This window comes from Platalea leucorodia (assembly GCF_965183815.1).
Source record: "Platalea leucorodia genome assembly, chromosome: 3".
In the NCBI taxonomy this organism is placed as follows: Eukaryota; Metazoa; Chordata; class Aves; order Pelecaniformes; family Threskiornithidae; genus Platalea; species Platalea leucorodia.
The window spans coordinates 85205568-85224931 of NC_138825.1; the positions used below are offsets into that span (position 1 = coordinate 85205568).

Consider the following 19364-nt stretch of genomic DNA (forward strand, 5'->3'; position numbering starts at 1 on the left):
GGAAACCTTCCCTAAGACATGTTGGCAATCACAAAGCCCGAATGTGCATTCAACACCTCAAAGGGTTCATTTGTGTATGGACAGACAAGGTATGGCCGTACAGAACCTGTATGATGTCAGAGGAGTTGAGTCATAGCATTGCTACTGTCAAAGTCCCTACTGAACTCAGTAAGCTCATTTTATTATTTAAGTGGAAACACTGTATAAGGCAAGCTAGCTACATCGTAGACTATAAGGAATTTTTTGGTGCTTCCTTGTTTGAGCTATGCCCGAAAAATAGGGAAGAAAAAAGTTGAAGAAAAAAGTTGAAGAAAAAGCTCATGAAAACAATCTATTGTATTAATTTCATCACCAGTATTTTCTTTTCTTATGGGTGTTAGAGTTGAATTTTGTACAAGTTAAGAAAAAAAAAAAAAAAAAGACAGACGAAGACATTAATAGAGGAATGTGACAAATTTAGCACAAATTTTTCATACATCTGTTTAAAAAAAAAGTACTACTTACACTGTAGTTTGCATAGCCAATGTCTTTTCATTGCAGCAATGTCTGTTGTCTGCTGATGCATCTAAGAGATGTGTTATTCTGCTCAGTTAGATAATCGTACAACTTTCCTATCAGAACATCATAACTTCCATAACGTAAGTTAGTTGGTGGTCTTAGAGTTGCTGAATTCTTAGTCACTGTAGTTTTAACAGATTTTTAGTAAAAAAGTTAATAATTAAATATTACCAAGTCAGTAAAAGAAGAAAATACAAAATCCAAAGATGCAGAAGCTATGAGCAAATCAAGTGCATTTTTCCACTAATTCTCTGACTGGTTGAGAACCTTCTGAGGAAGACAGGTGAAACTTCTACTGCTGACAAAACTTCAGGCATGGATTCATTTTTTTGTGATGAACCTACACCATGTCCTGCAAAGTGTGGAACGTTTGCTCCCAATCTGGCTAATCAGTCAAGCTGTCACTCAACTCTGTGCAGAAGCCCTCTCAAGCCCCTTGTAAACCTAATCTTGAGGGAAGGGCATGGTGGAAGAAAAGGAGAAAAAAAAAAAAAAAGAAAAGAATGAACAGGAAAGCCAGAATATCTTTTCTCCTTTCATTTCTCTAACCCACCTTTAACTTTTGAACTCTGTTCAGTAATAGAGTTGCATCTGTCTGCCTTTTTGTGTCATTGTATCTCTCTCATGTTAATTTCCCCCAAATTTTCATGGTGGCTTTATATTTGTGGTTCCCAAGAAAGTTAATGAAAGGCACATGCCCAAGTCCTTGCAAACTCTGAAAATGTAGAGAAACATTATGTCATAGCCTCAATGCACAACTTTTAACTTACCCAGTTAATTAATTCTGCTCAGACTATGCTAGTTTCTTTAATTGCCATTTAAATGTAGTCTTTTATGTACATATTCAAAATCATTAGATTCAAAGTAATTTTGCTGTTACAGTATAGTGACATTGGGTATTTTTTGATTTGTGGGATACATTCTTCAACCTGATTACCTTGTCCTTGTGTATAAATTAGCCAGGAAAACACCAGAGTATTTCTTTGTGCCTATGTTTCTTTGCAAGTAGATAAGTTAAAAAGGCACACATGATGACATACTCAGTGTTTTTTTTCAGCAGATTTGTGGAGAGGGAAAGGTTTCACTTCATTCAGTGGAAAAATCAGAATAAGTTACTATTACTTAGCAAGCATTCTATTTCTGGATCTCTATTTGTGTGAACAGCAGTATGTGAACATCTCTCAAAAGACATTAGCAGGGCTTTGGACAACAAGGGCATATTAGGCTTTGGAAATGAATATGAGGTCTGAGAGATTCCTGACAGGCAACAGCAAACATTTGGTGGATGATGGTATGCAGCCATGGGACAGCCCTATTTAGATATGTCATTCACACTATAGCTGAGGCACCATTAAGAATCTCGAGTTTACTCTGGTTAAACCATACAACATAATTCATTGGCTGAAACATGAATAATCTTTAGATGCTATTGCAGTTTAAAAATCAAGCTAAAATAAACATCTTTTTCAGCTAGACATTTATCATTGCATAGTAGTTAGATAAATAAAATACTACAGTCTAAGCTCCTTATAAAACAATATATATTAGGTGCCAGAGAAGGCATAACAGATGCCATCTCTCACTATAAAAGTAATTTACGGTTTCAAACATAATCATGACTTGAACCTACACAAATTATTGGAAAAGAGGATCAGAGGTTATAAAGTCTCCTTTTGTTACTGGATTTCTGATGTCTAATATTTCACATTGAAATCCACATTTGGGAATTATTTTATAATGGTCTGCTTTCAGTTTATCTAAACTCTTCAGATACATTGGCTAAAAAGTGCCGGTGGCTGATGCTGTGATCTTCCAGCCAAGTATCTTGTAAGAGAACAACGCCCCCCAAATTTTTTTCAAAATTTTATTTTTGATACTGTGGAAGATTAAACATTTTGTATTTCTGGTGTCTCCCATGCCAAATTGTCATATGTTTGTAGCAGATTAATACGGAAGGGGGTTGACAAATCTTGCTATAATCACTACCCCATGTTGTTTTCACCCTCCTTGTCTGCTGCTCATTTTCGTTGTGAAAAACCCTAATATATCAGTGACAGGAGGTCTGGATTTGTGGCCGACTGTTATAATTACTCCCACTGAGGCACTGTCAATAGGATTAAAATAAAGATTCTGGACCTGTCCATCGTAGATGAGGTCAGCAACACTAGCAGTGGGAGTACTGTTTCTGCAAGCTGTGCTTTCAGTCCTGAGTTATGGAACCATGGACTTCAATATGAAGCAAATATTTGAAAGCTCCAGTGGAGAAAGACCAGCCTTTTTTCTGCATTAGCTAAAATATCCATGTGTAATAAATAATCCAACAGCATCCATCTATGTCCTGACCATACATATATGTATGTTAATTTTCAAATGTATCGGAGCCCCAGAGAGTTTCAATTACAGAACAATCCATTTTGCATTTTATAATTAATAAAGTCTTTGCAGCTGCATAACTTCACCCAGGAAACATCTGCACAAACTCCTTGTGTATACATAATTTCTGTGAAAAGGGGGTTAGCTGAATTGTCTTTAATATTTGCAGGCTTGGAGAGGGTAGAAAGGTAGGGAGATGATTAAGATAATGCAAAACAAATCACAAGAATGGAGGCTTATGTCCACACAGATATAAAACAAATTCTAGCCACTGCCTGTAGGAAAAAATACAATGCATATCATCACTTTAATATATAGTCAACTTACTTTATTTGTGTGAAGAGGAGGGAGGGACCCAGGAGAAAACCTGAGCTCTCCCAAGGCGGGCAGTCATTTTGCCGTGGTTCTCAGTGGAACCAGGTTGTTACCCCAAGTTCCTAAGTAATATGCTGTTGTTGAAACTCTGTGATTACTCTTTTGACATCCTTTGACACTGAATTTGAAAAAGTATTGTTTTTTAAATGTTAGTTTCATCTTATTCTGTGTGCATGAAAGTATGGCATGTATGGCACCAAAACTTACTCATGGTGGCAAACTCAGGGAATGGTGAGCAAACCAGAATAAACAGATAAGCTCTCTTGCTCTGCTAGCACAGTATTTCATCTTTATTTTTCCCCCTGTTGTGCCAGTCTACTTTTTATAATGGGATCAAAGAGTAATTAGTACAGTCACCTCCTTGCAACTCATTATATTCCATTATTTTCATATAAACTCAAGAATTATCATCAAAAGCCATGTTCAATCAAGTGCCTAGCATGCTGAAACAACTGTGTGTCCCTTCAGTCTTAAGCTGATATGACACCTGGAAACCTTGCACTTCTACAAATGGAGATATCTTTTTTTGAATTTGTTTGTATTATTGTAGTAGCAAATAATTTTCTTGATTAATGTCACTGCCCTACACCTCTTTACTCTTTCTCCTTTGGTTATATAAACATTGGTTGTTACACATGTCACTCACAGCCCTTACCATATTTCCATCATCCCTCCCAGTTTAAGTTTCCTAGCTCTCCTAGAAGCAAAATGAATCTCCATAGTGTTTATAGTGAAAAGGTTGCATAAAAATGAACAGTACTTAACACGTCCCTTTTTTCCTTTTTCCTGTCCCACAAGTGGGACTCCAGACTGATGTTTGCTGCTCTCTACATCTGCCTTCATCCCCCCTTCCAGAGTTTCTTGGAATTTTTTTATAAATATGAAAAGAAAAATATACATTATTTGATCTTTACCAGGCCACTAAGGCATGTGATGAGCTCACAGCAGAGAAGATGCTATTTTTCTACATAAGCTGCAGTCAGCACCCCTAGTTGCAACAGCTAATGCCTTGTTGTGCCACAGATGTGGTATCGTAGTTCTTAGTAGTGTGTGTTAATTCCTCAGTATTTACTTGTGGCTTTGCAATATTCCATTATTTACAGTATTTGTATAGTCCCTTAAACGATACCAAACACATTGGCTCAAAATGTTTGCAATTGCACTGACTGCAGTGGCATACGCTAAATGTGTATTCGAGCGAGTACCATGCACTGACGCTGCAGCCTTGCCCAGCCATGTACCAGAACCTACTGTTATGATACATCCTTGTTATGGCTGAGTGCTACTGGATATACAAGAAGAAAGCAACTTAGTCCAAGCCAAGAAAGACTGCTAGTGTCATCTTCAGCAGGGTCCGTCATTGTATACAGACCGAGTAGTGTACCTCTTTATCTAGGGCTTCCAGGCAAGGAAGTTTAAATATGAAATGACAATGCCCTTCTCAGTTTCAAACCACAGCTCCACTGCGTAAGGAGGCTCTCTCATCCAAGGGCTGTTCATATCATCTTTGTATTTCACAGTGGAACTCTGCCAGCTTCCCAACAAGAGAAACCTCTTTGCTTCGCAGAGGTGGTGGGAAGATTTTCTCTGAGGAGCAGCCACGGCTATCGCAGACAAGTAAACAAATCCAAGGTGCTGGGTAGCCCTGGGGGGGTCACTGGTCATCAGTCCCTAACAGAGGCTAAGATATGAAAGCAAAGGATTGTGCCTTGGCTGAAGCATAGCTTTCTTCTATATTTGTTGTTGATTTTGTACTATGTGGGAAAAAAATTAGTAACTAATTTTTGTGTTATTTGAAGACTGGTTTAGGTTAGGCTGGTAGGTGTTGTTCTGTGTCTTTGTGCTGTCAGCAAAGTTGACTGCTCTTGGTTTGAAACCTTTTTCTGGAACGTATAAGACTTTGGAGCAGCTGTTTGAACAAAATGGGAGCTTCATCTGGGAAGAGCTGTTCTATTAGATTAGCAGCTGTAAATGACACACCACAGTGAATGCAAGTAAATTTATTTTGTGCTGGCTTTCTTCCCTTTCTGCTCCACCCCCCCATCTTTTCCAGTACCCGAGAAGCCCTTCAGTAGCAAAAGTACTCCTGGTTCTTAACTTGCTTGAGGAAGATCAAATGCGTTCACATTTTACTCAGATCAACAATAAGGATTATGGCTACAACATCGGAGTCCTGCCTCGCCAGTTATACCTTCCTGCATATCTCCCATTGCTTGAGTTCTGTACCTTGACTTACAATATAGGCTCCCTTTATAGGCAAGAAGTGCTGCTGCTGAGTGCTCGCCTGCATTAATGAATTGAAATATTAAAATGGATGTGATCAAATGCAATTTGAGTTGCCTCAAGCTTTACCATGAGATACTTTTGTGGAACAGTACCTGTATTTATCACCTTTAGATTTGCATATACAGAGCTCGAGTAATGTTTGGCTAATTTTTTTTTTTTTTTAACAATTAGCATTTTTTAATGTTGCTTATGGAGGTAGTGGCAGTAGGGATTTTATACCACCTGTCCCTGTGATCTTAAAAATATTACATAAAGAACTAAATTGGATCAAAACAGGTGGATTTAAAATAGTGTAGAACAAAACAATGTATTTAAATTACTTGTAATATAAAAAAATTCACTATGGCAATTTGGCAAGATAGGACAAAAGGGGGGAAAAAAGAAGTCAAAAAAGTATTTTTGCATGGTTCTTTCTCAAGTTATCACACCCTCATAAGTGGTCCATGCAATACCCTGTCTTGCTAGAGTTTTCAGTTTTAAGTTTCTTGGCAAGGACAATGATATATGTTAAAAACAGATAAAGATTCATAGTTCCCCAATTTCTGAGCAATAGAAGTATTCCACTGCTAGGCTGGAAAAACAAATATTTGTGACAAATTTAAATTTATGAAGAAAAATGGGAAAATAATTTAGTTGTATTCCTCCAATGAGTACTTTTAATTATGATGTGTACCCCTGCATACCCTCCTTTCTAAAGAACCATAAAGTTTTTTAAAAACCTTTTTAAAAGCACTCTTTTCATACTGTTAAAAATTTAAATGCTGGAATATTCTGCCCCTTATATTTATGGGGTGTATAAGTTGAAGGGATGGTTATTAAATGTTGTCACAAGCCTCTTATTGGAAAAAAAGTTAATGGAATTGTAGCATTGTACGAGTGCCTGAACCTGCTGCCTGTGGTATGCTGTGCGGGAGAATAAATGGCTTTCAGTCATGTAAACTAGTCACAGACATTCAGATCCTTTGAATTCTAATAAGAAACGCACACTTACTTTAAATAGTAAGTGACGAAGCATATAAATGTCTTGATCAAGTCATCAGAAAAAAATGAAAAAGAGTTTTCTGTTTACGTTTTGTTATTTCTGTCTGAAATCTCTATTTTACCCTCTACGTCTTTGCTTCGTAATGTTCCCTGCTGAGAAGGACAGACTGGAAACACAGTAGGGATCTTTGCCTTTTAAGTTACTCTTTGCTTTGCAGAAGGCTGCGTGCTGGAAGACCCGGTGTATTTGTCCAGTGTTTTGCTCGGTATGAGAGGAACAAGACTATTTAAGAAAGGCAGGAAACTATTATTTGGTAATTTTAACTGCATTTCAATTGCAAGTACTGAAAGAGCAGACAGAAGTTTAAATATATGTCTTAAGGTACGCGCATACAAATCAGTTCAGCTTTTGTGCTCTTTGTCTTTGGTCAGGAAATTCTGAAACAATCTTGAATGAATGTGTAAAAGCATAATTCTGAGTTAAATTTGCCACAACTGTGAATTCATGGGTCATGTTTATCCAAAGTGTTTCTCCAAAATTATTCCTGTCTTCTCTTCTAAATAACGTATATAACAGCTACTGTGGTAGAATCAAACTAAATCATTAGCATGTTTTACAAGCAGGGCTAGATTTTCTTCTAATGCAAACTCGTGCCCCTTTCTCAAAGTCAAAGGATACATGCTTTGCATGCTAATTTTCTCTGCCAGGTAATTTAGCTTCCATCCACTGGTTTTTTTTTTTCAGCATGACAAACTCTAAGTGTTATGGCGATTTCTGTCCTTTAGGCATGTTTTTCTTGAGAAAGTTAGTATATTCATAGAGAGTAACAGAGGGCCAGAATTTCCTATCATTTTATGCTAGTATGACCCACTGTTGATTTACCTAATTCATCAACTTTGATCTACTGTTATCTTGAGTATTACCACCATTTTTTTCTCTCAGTTGCATAACATTCATCAGATTAATAAGAGTCATGTCGCTGTAGCTACACTGTGAGTCCAGTCCAAAGGCTATTAAAGTCAAAGATGCTCCTCATTGACTTCAGTGAGATTTAGATAAAGCTCATTGTTTTTATGCTCTTTCCATCAGTGCAGTACCAGACAATCAAAATAACTGTTCCAAATATCAGTGTCTTTGGATACTTTGCATTTCTGTTCTGAGAAAATATCCAAGCAAATATGAATATAACCAAAGTAAATTCTCTCTCTCTGAATTCAGAATGACTATTTAACTAGCTTTAATATTTTGATACCGAATACTAAGTTTCACCCGCTGTCCCTTTTCTTTGCATACAGGTGATGGCTTAAGAAGGTTAGACTGTGTTAGGGTTGGAAAAAAAAGAATAAAATAATGTGGTTAAAAAAGCCTCTGCTTTATTAGAAAGTTCTGGAGGACTTTTGTGTTCTGTTTTTCATATTGACAGTGTTTGTAAGTTTGCCCATAACCTCAGTGCTGAAACGGAGTCTTAATCTGTTTCCAGTTTTAGTGTTGTCTGATCCCCACTTCCTTCTTCCTCGTTCCCTACAGCAATCATAGTTTATCCATTTTTAAGCTGGATGTCTAGGTTGCAGTTCTCTGCTTGTAAGAATCATTATAGATGTGTTTTATGGGTGTTTCTGCTTTGGGAACTGTGGAATAGCTGATAAAAGTATTTCTAAGCATCAGTTTCGGAACACAGCACATTTTTTACTTCCATGGGTTCACAGCAGGCAAACCAAAGTATGAAATGATTTTGTATGCATATTTCCAACTATCTACCTTTTAGCTTTCCCTTGAAAGTTTTAGTAAATTCATTTCAGCCTAGTTGTCTCTCTCTGTGAAACTGGAAAAACCAATTGTGCAGCTTACGCTGTCTGCCCTCCTCTTTTTGCTTGTTCCTACCAGTGTCATCTGTCCAACTAGTGTTCACGCCTCATTCTTTCCTTGGGAGCAGGGTTCACCAGTGGGTTACAGCTTCTCTGGGTTTCTCAGATCAGGGAAGAGTAGCCTTTGCTCCATTAATTCCAAACCAACTATTTCAGATACCAAAAACACTTCAGTGGCCTTAAAGCAGAGCTTCTCCAGACTGTTTTCCCCTTGTTTAGGCCTATTGCAGGCATCCAGCTGTTTCACACCATTATTGTACTCTTCTTTGGTGAAAAACAGATGCTTGTTATATTTCTGTGGTCCTTTGTGTTAAAATATTGTGCTGCCAACTGCTGAGGTATTTTGTAGTGTATGCTTGAATTCATAAAAATGCCACAAAATCATTAACAGCATCAACTGAAGAAAAATAAATTGTGATTTCTTTTGGCTTGTGCCAACATAACACAATGGATTTACAGGAATGGGTACCTCATGTGACAGAGACAGGAAAAAGATCAGAATGGTCCATGCAAATCTAAACCTTAATTTGTTTTGTTCTGCTTTAGCTTGTGGCCGTGGGTTCTACAAATCCTCCTCACAAGATCTGCAGTGCTCCCGCTGCCCTACTCACAGCTTCTCTGACAAGGAAGGATCTTCAAGATGCGATTGTGAAGATAGCTATTATAGAGCACCTTCTGATCCACCATATGTCGCATGCACAAGTGAGTCAGTCATGAATTTAATTGTAAAAGACGTTGCTTAACCAACCAGGTGCAGCCACTTGTAGCTAGTAGTTTTGGTTGGCTTTGCCTGTATTTGAAAAGTACATTCACAACAGTAAATGAAATTGAAAGGCAGAGGGGAAAAAAGTTGACAGTGAATATAGAATCAGCATAAGTATAATTTTCATGTTTGCTTGATATAACATTGGAAAACGTTGCATGTTGGGTGTGTAACTCATTGTAATAGATAGAATACAGGCATAGTTTTCCCATGGCTGTAAAATTGTTGTAGACAATGTGCTTTATGTGATATAATACCAAAATGAGTAACATGAAAAATGAAAAGTAACCTGTGCAGATCTGAGCTCTGATTGAACTGTAATTGGATCTGGCTTAACCTTCTAACTAATCTACACAGATTGGTGGCTCAAATAGTGGAAGTCTCCTTAATCCAAACCAGCACCAAATATCTTTGTAAATCGTATCAGAGCTGATAACAAAGGACCAGATGCAGTTGGTGCAATATGTTTAGAAGAGAAGAACAAACCCCATACTTGGGAAAACTATAAAAGACAACCTTTAAGGTACATTAACCAATCCTTTTAATTGCTCAGAAGAGAAATGGCTAAAGTCAGTTGCAGTAAATATACAGACGATTGTTATTCTGATGCCTTAATGGAAAAAAAAATAAAGCTCCTGCCAAGTGAGTTCAAGGAAGCTTTTATGCAGCTTGTAGTAAAAATAATTAAATGTTTATGTGAAGAAAAATGCTTCAACTGTTTTCTGTCCCAGTAATTAAAATGCTAGCTACATGTCCCACCGTGGTTCTGTGCAATTACCCTGGACTTTTTTGTGTGTTACATAGGACCTCCATCTGCACCACAGAACCTCATTTTCAATATCAACCAGACTACCGTGAGTTTGGAGTGGAGTCCTCCTGCTGACAACGGGGGAAGAAATGATGTGACCTACCGCATTTTGTGCAAGAGATGCAGCTGGGAGCAGGGCGAATGTGTTCCCTGTGGGAGTAACATTGGATATATGCCCCAGCAAACTGGATTAGTAGATAACTATGTCACTGTCATGGACCTGCTAGCTCATGCTAACTACACGTTTGAAGTTGAAGCTGTGAATGGGGTTTCTGACTTGAGTCGTTCCCAGAGGCTGTTTGCAGCTGTCAGTATTACCACTGGTCAAGCAGGTAAGTTTTCATCACTTATGAATCTCAACACTGTGAGACTGAGAGAAATTGGGAACATGCAAACTACAGATGCAGTAAATCAGGAGCATGTTTGGTGTGTTCTGGCTCATTAATCTTTTCACCATGCTAACTCGTTAATTTGAGCTTATACTATTTCATGGTAACCTGTCCTGTTTCTTGGCCTCAGGATTGCTTTCAGAAAGCATTCATGAAAGACTTAAAGAAGACATACTGCTTTATTATTAAATAGATTTTCTTAACTCTGCAACTTTTTTTTTCTTATTATGTCATTATAGGTTGTTCCTTAGTATTTGAAGAAAAAAAAAGTAGATGTGACAGTCCTGTGCAGGCTTCCTTTCTGAATCTTTTAAACCCGTATGGGAGTCCTAGGTCACTGGAAGATGATTTGGATATCTGATGGTGTTTTCAGTGTTCATGTTTTCCCTCAGGATAATGTTTCTAATTTATCTTATATTTCCAGATATTTGATTATGAGATTTAGTGAGAAAGTGATGATTATTCTTTGTTTCTTCTGCTTATCATAATCTGACAGGTGAAATGTCAGGAAAAATAAAATCAAACTAGCATATCACCCCAGGGGAAAAAAGGGCTTTAGTAGTCTGCATGCTGAGTGAAAAAAAAAGAATTCTCTGATTTAAGTTTCTGAAATGACGAGTTGCTTGTTGATAAAAATTATAGGCCTCTGAATCTACAATAGTGCACTGTGGGCTTTAAGAGAGGATAGTAAAACTAACCTTTTATACACTGAACAAAAGATCTTAAACTGAACATTAATTGCAAGATCTGGCTTCTGAAAAAATGCCTTAAAAGAAAATATGAAGTGAATAACTGATGCTTACTGTAAGAACAGCTAACCAATGTTTTAAAGGATACTTCATGCTTACGTCTTGGAGGAAATTTTAATGACTGTGATCAAGCTATTGTTTTTTAGTGCAGTAGAAATTATCCTCTACAATAATGCTTTGAACTGAGGACAAACTCATCGTACAGGGGCAATGAACAAATAGGAAAAACAGTAGTTATTTTGCACTTTAAAGATGGTCATCTCAAAAAAAAAAAAAAAGGACAAGAAGTTTACTTCAAAACCTTCCTTCCCTCCCCCCAAACCTGTGACAGTTTATATAGTTGTTAAAATTAGGCGGGAATATTTATGGGATATTTAATTTCCCCATAGTGCTTTTCTGGATACCAAATGCACATTTTATATTATTTTGGAACAATCCCTGTGACTGAAAGGATTGCTTTCTGTGCTCATTCAGTTCTTGGAGTTTATGATGAGATTCTGAGCATAGAGAAACTACCCTGAAACTATTTTGGCACCACAGATGATTGTATTATTTTGGCACCTTGATTTTTCATCTTTAAAATAATTCTCTATAATTCTTCAAACATCACAGGTGGACAGTGTTCTGCTCTCTGTAGATGTCTGTACAAAATACCACATGAAGAAGAGGATTTGGACTTTTTCCTATTTAGCTCAATCAAATTGGCTTTACTTTATGTGCTTTGATGGCTCAGTGGCACATAGGGTAAAGGAAGAGATGGTGCTATTTTGTGGCTAGTATCACATGTCAGGAAGATGAAAAAGCCTTAATCAGAAGTTTGTTGTGTTACCCCCAAGATAATTAATTATAGTTAATTATTTTGTGTTCTCATAGTCGTAGATTTATAGGGTTTTTCAGGCCAGAAGACATATTGTGGTTTTCCTGTGTTATAAGTAACACAAGCTATATGATTTTATGAAATGATTCTCACATCAAGCCCAGAGGTGTTAGTGAAACTATAGCTTGCATATATATTAGAGACAACATCTAGACTTTACCTAGTGATTTCAAATAATGGAAAAACCTTCACCCTCCTAGATAAGCTTTGTAAGAGCATGCAGCAGGAAGCAGGAGAGCTGACTCTGTTCCTTCCCTGCTCTCCAGTTTGCTGTGGGATTATGCACAGGCGAGCATTTCCCAGTGCTACAGAATCTGACACTGTCACTGTTGAAAGAAAGGGTACTTGTACAACTGAAGCTTTGTCTGTTTAACACTTCTTAATATCAGGATTTAAAGGCTTCTAGTTGGGCATCTAAAAGGAATATACATAGGAAACAGATTTTGAAAAAAAAAAAAAAAAGGCTTTAAGCTCTCTTTGTTACAGTTTTCTCTGTCTGTAAAATTAAGGTAACCCTTACCTTTCCTTACCAAGCTTTTCAAGATTTTCAGATTAAAAGTGCCATATAAATGCAGCATTTTTTTTCATCCGAATTACAAAATTCATGTTAAAGAAAATACAGTCTTTCACAACAAATGGATTCACCAAAAGGAAAGACCTCTTTTGCATTATTTTTGCAACAGCATGTTTTGGATCCTAATACTGATTTCTTTGGTTTCTCAAGGAGGAAAATATTTTAGGTGGAACAGATTGATGACTATAATTGAGCAGAAAGAGACTGGTTGCTCAAAGGAGACTGTTATGCTTCTGTGCTCCTATTTTATTTTACCATGGAGAGAAAGAAAATGTTGGATTTATTTATAGCCAAGTAAACTAGGATTCATGCAGCTCTCATTTGTTACTGTGTGCCTGTTCTATACTTTTGGCAAAAATGACTTTTTCTATGCCCATATTGCTTTTTATGTGTGTAAATGTATCTAACTGAACCTTCTTCACATGTTGTTATGCTAGCATAATAGGTGTCTATATATAATTACTGGGTTCACCAGTTGTACAGAGGCTTGCAGTGACATTTTCCCTTTGTATTTTTGGTTTAATTGAATTGATCCTTTGTGTCCATGTTCACAAAATTCAAATCATTGTGTAATGATAACAGGAAATTATTGATAAAAGAATGGGGTTATGGAATATATTCAGTGTTTCGTCACCCACATATAACAAGCTTCTGATGAGACAAAGAGAGCATGTCACAGAAAAGAACCAGGTGGTTGATAAAAAACTATTTATATTTGTGGAAATAACACGATAAAATGACTGCAAGTGGGTAGGTAGCATTTCACATTGCTCACATATATACATATGACACATTGCTATTCATTCCTTGTGTTAAAAAGACTTTGTGACTAGGCTATCAGTTGTCATATGGCATACTTTTATGCTGCAGCCAAGAACCATGAGGCTTTTTGTTTTGCTTTTTTTTGTTTTTTGACAAAAGCATGAAAGAACTGAGCCGGAATCAGAGGTAAAAGATTAAGTGCACTAAGTCCCCCAGGAGTAAACCGTCTTGTTTCATATCTTGCCTATGCAGCATCATATAAAGAATACAGGATGTCATCCCAGTATTGCAAGCTGATCTATGTGAACCCCTGCATCCTTGTAGAATTCAGATTTAAATGTGACTAAGCCCCAGTTACAATAGGTGAATGTACTGAAGAGCTGCAGCTGGCAAACAACTAACAAACACTACCTTTGCAAGCTTATTGAATGATTGTTTACCAAAGATAAAATTTACCACTTCCTGTCATGATTTAACCCCAGCCGGCAACTAAGCACCACACGGCCGCTCACTCACTCCCCCCCGGTGGGATGGGGGAGAGAATCAGAAGGGTAAAAGTGAGAAAACCCATGGGTTGAGATAAAATCTGTTTAATAAGTAAAGCAAAAGCCACGCAGACAAGCAAAGCAAAACAAGGAATTCATTCACCAGTTCCCATCGGCATGCAGGTGCTCAGCTGTCCCCAGGAAAGCAGGGCTCCATCACACATAACAGTTACTTAGGAAGGCAAATGCCATCACTCCAAACATCTCCCCTTCCTTCTTCCTCCAGCTTTATATATGCTGAGCATGATGTCATATAGTATGGAATAACCCTCTGGTCAGTTGGGGTCAGCTGTCCCAGCTGTGTCTCCTCCCAGCTTCTTGTGTACCCCCAGCCCACTTGCTGGTGGGGTGGTGTGAGAAGCAGAAAAGGCCTTGACTCTGTGTAAGCACTGCTCAGCAATAACTTAAACATCCCTGTGTTATCAATGCTGTTTTCAGCACAAATACAAAACATAGCCCCATACTAGCTATCTTCGTGAAGAAAATTAACTCTATCCCAGCCAAAACCGGCACACTTCCCTAATAAGATCCCAGAGTCCTGAGGGAATTGGCTGATGTAGTTGCCAAGCCACTCTCCATGATATTAGAAAAGTCATGGCAGTCAGGTGAAGTCCCTGGGGACTGCAAAAAGGGAAACATTGCACCCATTTTTAAAAAGGGTAAAAAGGAGGACCGTGGGAGCTACTGACCTATCAGCCTCACCTCTGTGCCTGGGAAGATCATGGAACAGATCCTTCTGGAAGCTATGCTAAGGCACATGGAGGACAGGGAGGTGATTCGAGACAGCCAGCATGGCTTCACCAAGGGCAAGTCCTGCCTGACCAGCCTAGTGGCCTTCTATCATGGAGTGGCTACATCAGTGGACAAGGGAAGATCTATGGATGTCATCTATCTGGACTTCTGTAAGGCCTTTGGCACGATCCCCAACAACATCCTTCTCTCTAAATTGGAGAGATATGGATTTGATGGGTGGTTCAGTGGATAGCAAACTGGCTGGATGATTGCATCCAGAGGGTAGTGGTCAATGGCTCGATGTCCAGATGGAGATCAGTGACAAGTGGTGTCCCTCAGGGGTCCATACTGGGGCCAGTGCTCTTTAATACCATTCATCAGTGACATAGACAGCGGGATCGAGTGCACCCTCAGCAAGTTTGCAGATGACACCAAGCTGAGCGGTGCAGTTGACACACCTGAGGGATGGGATGCCATCCAGAGGGACCTGGACAAACTTGAGAAGTGGGCCTGTGTGAACCTCATTAAGTTCAACAAGGACAAGTGCAAGGTCCTGCACCTGGGTCGGGGCAACCCCTGGTATCAATACAGGCTGGGGGATGAAGAGATTGAGAGCAGCGCTGAGAAGAAGGACTTTGGGGTACTGGTAGGTGAAAAGCTGGACATGAACCAGCAATGTGCTCTCACAGCCCAGAAAGCCAGCCGTATCCTGGGCTGCATCAAAAGAAGCGTGGCCACCAGGTTGAGGGAGGTGATTCTGCCCCTCTACTCTGCTCTGGTGAGACCCCACCTGGAGTACTGCATCCAACTCTGGGGTCCCCAGGACAGGAAGGACATGGACCTGTTGGAGTGGGTCCAGAGGAGGGCCACAAAAATGATGAGAGGGATGGAACACCTCTGCTATGAGGAAAGGCTGAAAGAGCTGGGGTTGTTCAGCCTGGAGAAGAGAAGGCTGTGGGAACACCTTATTGCAACCTTTTAATACTTAAAGGGGGCCTACAAGAAAGATGGGGATAGTCTTTTTAGCAAGGCCTGCTGTGACAGGACAGGAGGTAATGGTTTTAAACTAAGAGAGGGTAGATTTAGACTGAACACAAGGAAAAAATTTTTCACGATGAGGGTGGTGAAACACTGGAAGGGGTTGCCCAGAGAGGTGGTAGATGCCCCATCCTTGGAAACATTCAAGGCCAGGCTGGATGGGGCTCTGAGCAACCTGATGTAGTTATAGATGTCCCTGCCCATTGCAGCAGAGCTGGACTAGATGACCTTTAACGGTCCCTTCCATCCCAAAGCATTCTATGATTCTAAGATATTCACCTTTCGGTGGTACTGATAGTTCCTTTTGATCCATCAGATTGCTTTCTAAATTTTACATTTTTTCCATACAACACTCAAAAGGCTAATGGAATTGGGTAGGTTTCACAGCAGATGAATATTTATCGGATTTTGGCATTTATGCACTTTCAAACCTTTAAAAAAATATGTGTTTCAATAACAATTGTATAATTTTTCTGCTGACACTTTTGCAAAGGTAGTGTGCTTTTAAAACTATCTTTCTACATCCTTTCCTCTGGAATTTGTCTGAATGGGCAATGGACTGATCTCTGATAAAGGGTGATGTTCACCCAACCTAGCCTGACTTTGACAAAACTTAAGATAGGTTGGATAAATCCCAACATTTATCAAGGTTTGAGAAAATTTAAGTATCTGTCCTGAGCCAGTTTGAGTTGTCTTTATAGTCATTGGAAAGAAGAAATCATATCCAAGGGGGCACTCATCATGGCTTATTACCATAATCAAACATGACAAACAAAAGTTAAAATGTAATGCCAATACCTGTTCCTAAATGTACTCTCTGTTCTTACGCAGGGAGCACTTGCTAATGCTCACTGCTTCTTCACAGCAAGAGAAAGGTGCCCCACAACACTCTTAGGTCATGCTGTGCCTTCAGATGCACTTAATGCTGACAACTTGAAGTGGTTAAAAAAACCCTGATTCGGTTCCATAATCAAGATTTATTCTTGAAAAAAATTTTTTAGTAAGAATTTATTTTGTATATATTGATTTGATTTTCCTCTTTTTTATGTCTTAGAGTTCGATTTTCAGACCTTTTCCTACAAAAAGCAGATCCAAAAATTCACAGTTTTAAAAAAAAAAGAAAACTGAATTTTTCAAAGTTGCATTATCCCAGCAACTTGACGAGAAAAAACATTACATGCTATATGACTATTAGCAGCAGTACCATTGATTTACACGGCAAGAAGAAATGATTAAATGCATAAAGGAAAGAAATCATCCCTTATGTAAAGCTGTGTGATGGGTTCTGCCTTCTTAGGTACTTCTGAAGTCTTTCTAAACAGGAGAGTCACTTTGCATTCTCCCCTACTCTACATTCTCCTTTTGTTGTTGCTGCTCATCATTTTTCTCTTGCTTCTCTTTGCATTTTCCCCAGCTCTCAATCATCTCTACTCATATTTTTAAGGCTCCTCTTTCATAACCTCTGCACTATTGACCATCTATTTGTTTCCTGTTCCCTGTCAGTCTCACTTAAGCCTGACTTTTCTTCAACAATGACCTGTCCTCCAGCAGAGGTAGCAATCAAGAAGATTTATGCCTGTGGCTTTCCCAGTCGCTTTGACCTCAACATTCTAGTCCTATTCTCACTTCTCTCTTTCCCCAGACCGTTTTGGTGTCTTCCCATTCTGCCACCAAGTTGTTTTAGTCTACCTTCATCTATGCCTTCCATCCAATGTTCACTTCTGGTGATACATGACAGCTTATTAGAAATAGCTTCAGTGTTCAACTTAACATTGCTTTTATGTTTCCCATTTCAATGGACTTCCTTTAGCTTCAAGTTTCGTTTGATATTTCCTGCTAGTGACTTTACTTTTTGAGCTATGCTTCATCTTCTAGCCTTCAACTGTAGATCGGCTTTCCCATATTGATATAGCTACGTCATCTGTATATATATTTAAATCAATGCTTAATGTAAAAAGAATTCCCATTATAAAAATAATTTTATTCTTTTCTATTTACCAAACATGTTCCACCTGTTGAGCTGGGAGAATTATTTTATATAAAAAGTCATTTTTCAAAACTAATATTCCCTAACTGCTTTCATTAACTTGTGGTTTTTAGAAACATATATATTATGATGATTGTACTTTGGATTACCATTTAGCTTAGTTTATTTAATGGGACATACAAAGATGTTAGTGCTTATTCTTAATAATATTTAAGATAAATTTTAATCTATTTTAAGTCTTTTCTAGACCAGTAGGCAGACAACATATTTCTGTAAGTGTTCTGCACTCCATGGCCACCCACTGAAAAGGGTAAAACCAGAGTAGAAATTAATTACATGTGGTAGTTATTATTCTTCTAGTTTTTTACATGTCTTTTCAGTACATTTAAATTGGGTTATTTCTGTGGAGCTAAGACTGCCTATTGATCTGCAATCACATTACCCTGGTCAAATATTTTTTTCCAAATATCACAGATATTTTGACAGGAGGCAGTAACTGAATTTATGTCTGAATTAAACTGATGGATAAAAACTTGATAAGAATTCCAGTCTCTGTATAGCAAACACCATCAGATCAGGGAAAGAAATTTGTTCATTCAGTGATTATATCAGGTCATATTTAATGTAGTGAAATCCACAAGGCTATAAAGATACTGTAGAACTGCTAGGTTGGGACACTATTGTAAGATTGCTAAATGTTAAATTTTTTTTAGGTTTTTCACAAAGAAGGCATCATCTATATAGGGTATAATATGGTATGGCATACATGATATTTGACAGTTTTGATAATATTTTATGTACATATACAGAATATATATATATAAATTTGAAATGACAAGCAATATGTTTTATAAGAAAACTTACCACAGAATAGCCAATTGATAGTAATTCATTTTTTCTAAAATTTAGTTCTAATTTGTTCTAATATTTTTCACTGAAAGATAAGAGACAAAGCAAGAAAGCAGATGTTAGCTGTGTTGCTTAGGGTCTGATCCTGCACCGCTGAAGTCAGTGGAAGTTTTGTCATTGACTTCAATAGGAGCAGGATTTGAACCTTATGCTCTATCAGAACACACAGGAACCAAAGCAATGGGCACTCTGTCATCCTGAAAGGGAACTTTAACTTCATATCACATTTTGATTCTGACTGTAGCAGGCTTTTGCACATCAGTTTGTGGCTGAATGTCATTTGGATTATTTTTTTTTAATATACTAAAAATATGATTTTTTTTTCCAAATGGGTATCAGAACTCTTGCCTGTCCAGCTTTACCATAAAAGCTTTTCAGAAATAGATGTAATCATTTTTGCTAAGAAACTAAGTTAGTTTTTCTAGCAGAGACTATGAACTTTACAATATTTAGAAATAAAAATAGTGGGAAGCTATGGTCTAGTCTAGCTATACAAAGACAAAGTAAAGCTTCAGCTTCACAGAACCAACACTCTGAATTAGAAATGGTCAGATTAATCTTCTCTGTATGTTAAATGTTTGGTAGCAACCTGCTAGGAGAAGCATGACTGTTAACTTTCCCATGCACTGAGCTATTGAAACAGCAGGTTATGCCACCACAGTCAAATGTATGCTACTAAAGCATAATTTCACCAGCTACGCAACAAATAACTATGTACTTGAGGAAGAAAATGAGTGACATAAAGTACAATTTAGCGAAAGAAAGGAGAGATTGGTTTGCTAATGTGACACA

The 19364-nt window shown here is 38.0% G+C and overlaps 1 protein-coding gene across 4 annotated transcripts in view; it reads left to right on the plus strand.

Moving 5' to 3' along the window:
• The window catches only part of EPHA7 (EPH receptor A7), a gene marked incomplete at both ends in the record, with an annotated part of 170756 nt that overhangs the window by 48283 nt on the left and 103109 nt on the right, over positions 1 to 19364 (plus strand). For all 4 annotated transcript variants that reach the window (XM_082305526.1, XM_082305529.1, XM_082305527.1 and 1 more), the window contains 2 exons: positions 8986 to 9141; positions 10007 to 10342. In XM_082305526.1, the coding sequence (XP_082161652.1) occupies positions 8986 to 9141; positions 10007 to 10342 (492 nt within the window). The remainder of the gene's footprint in view (positions 1 to 8985; positions 9142 to 10006; positions 10343 to 19364) is intronic.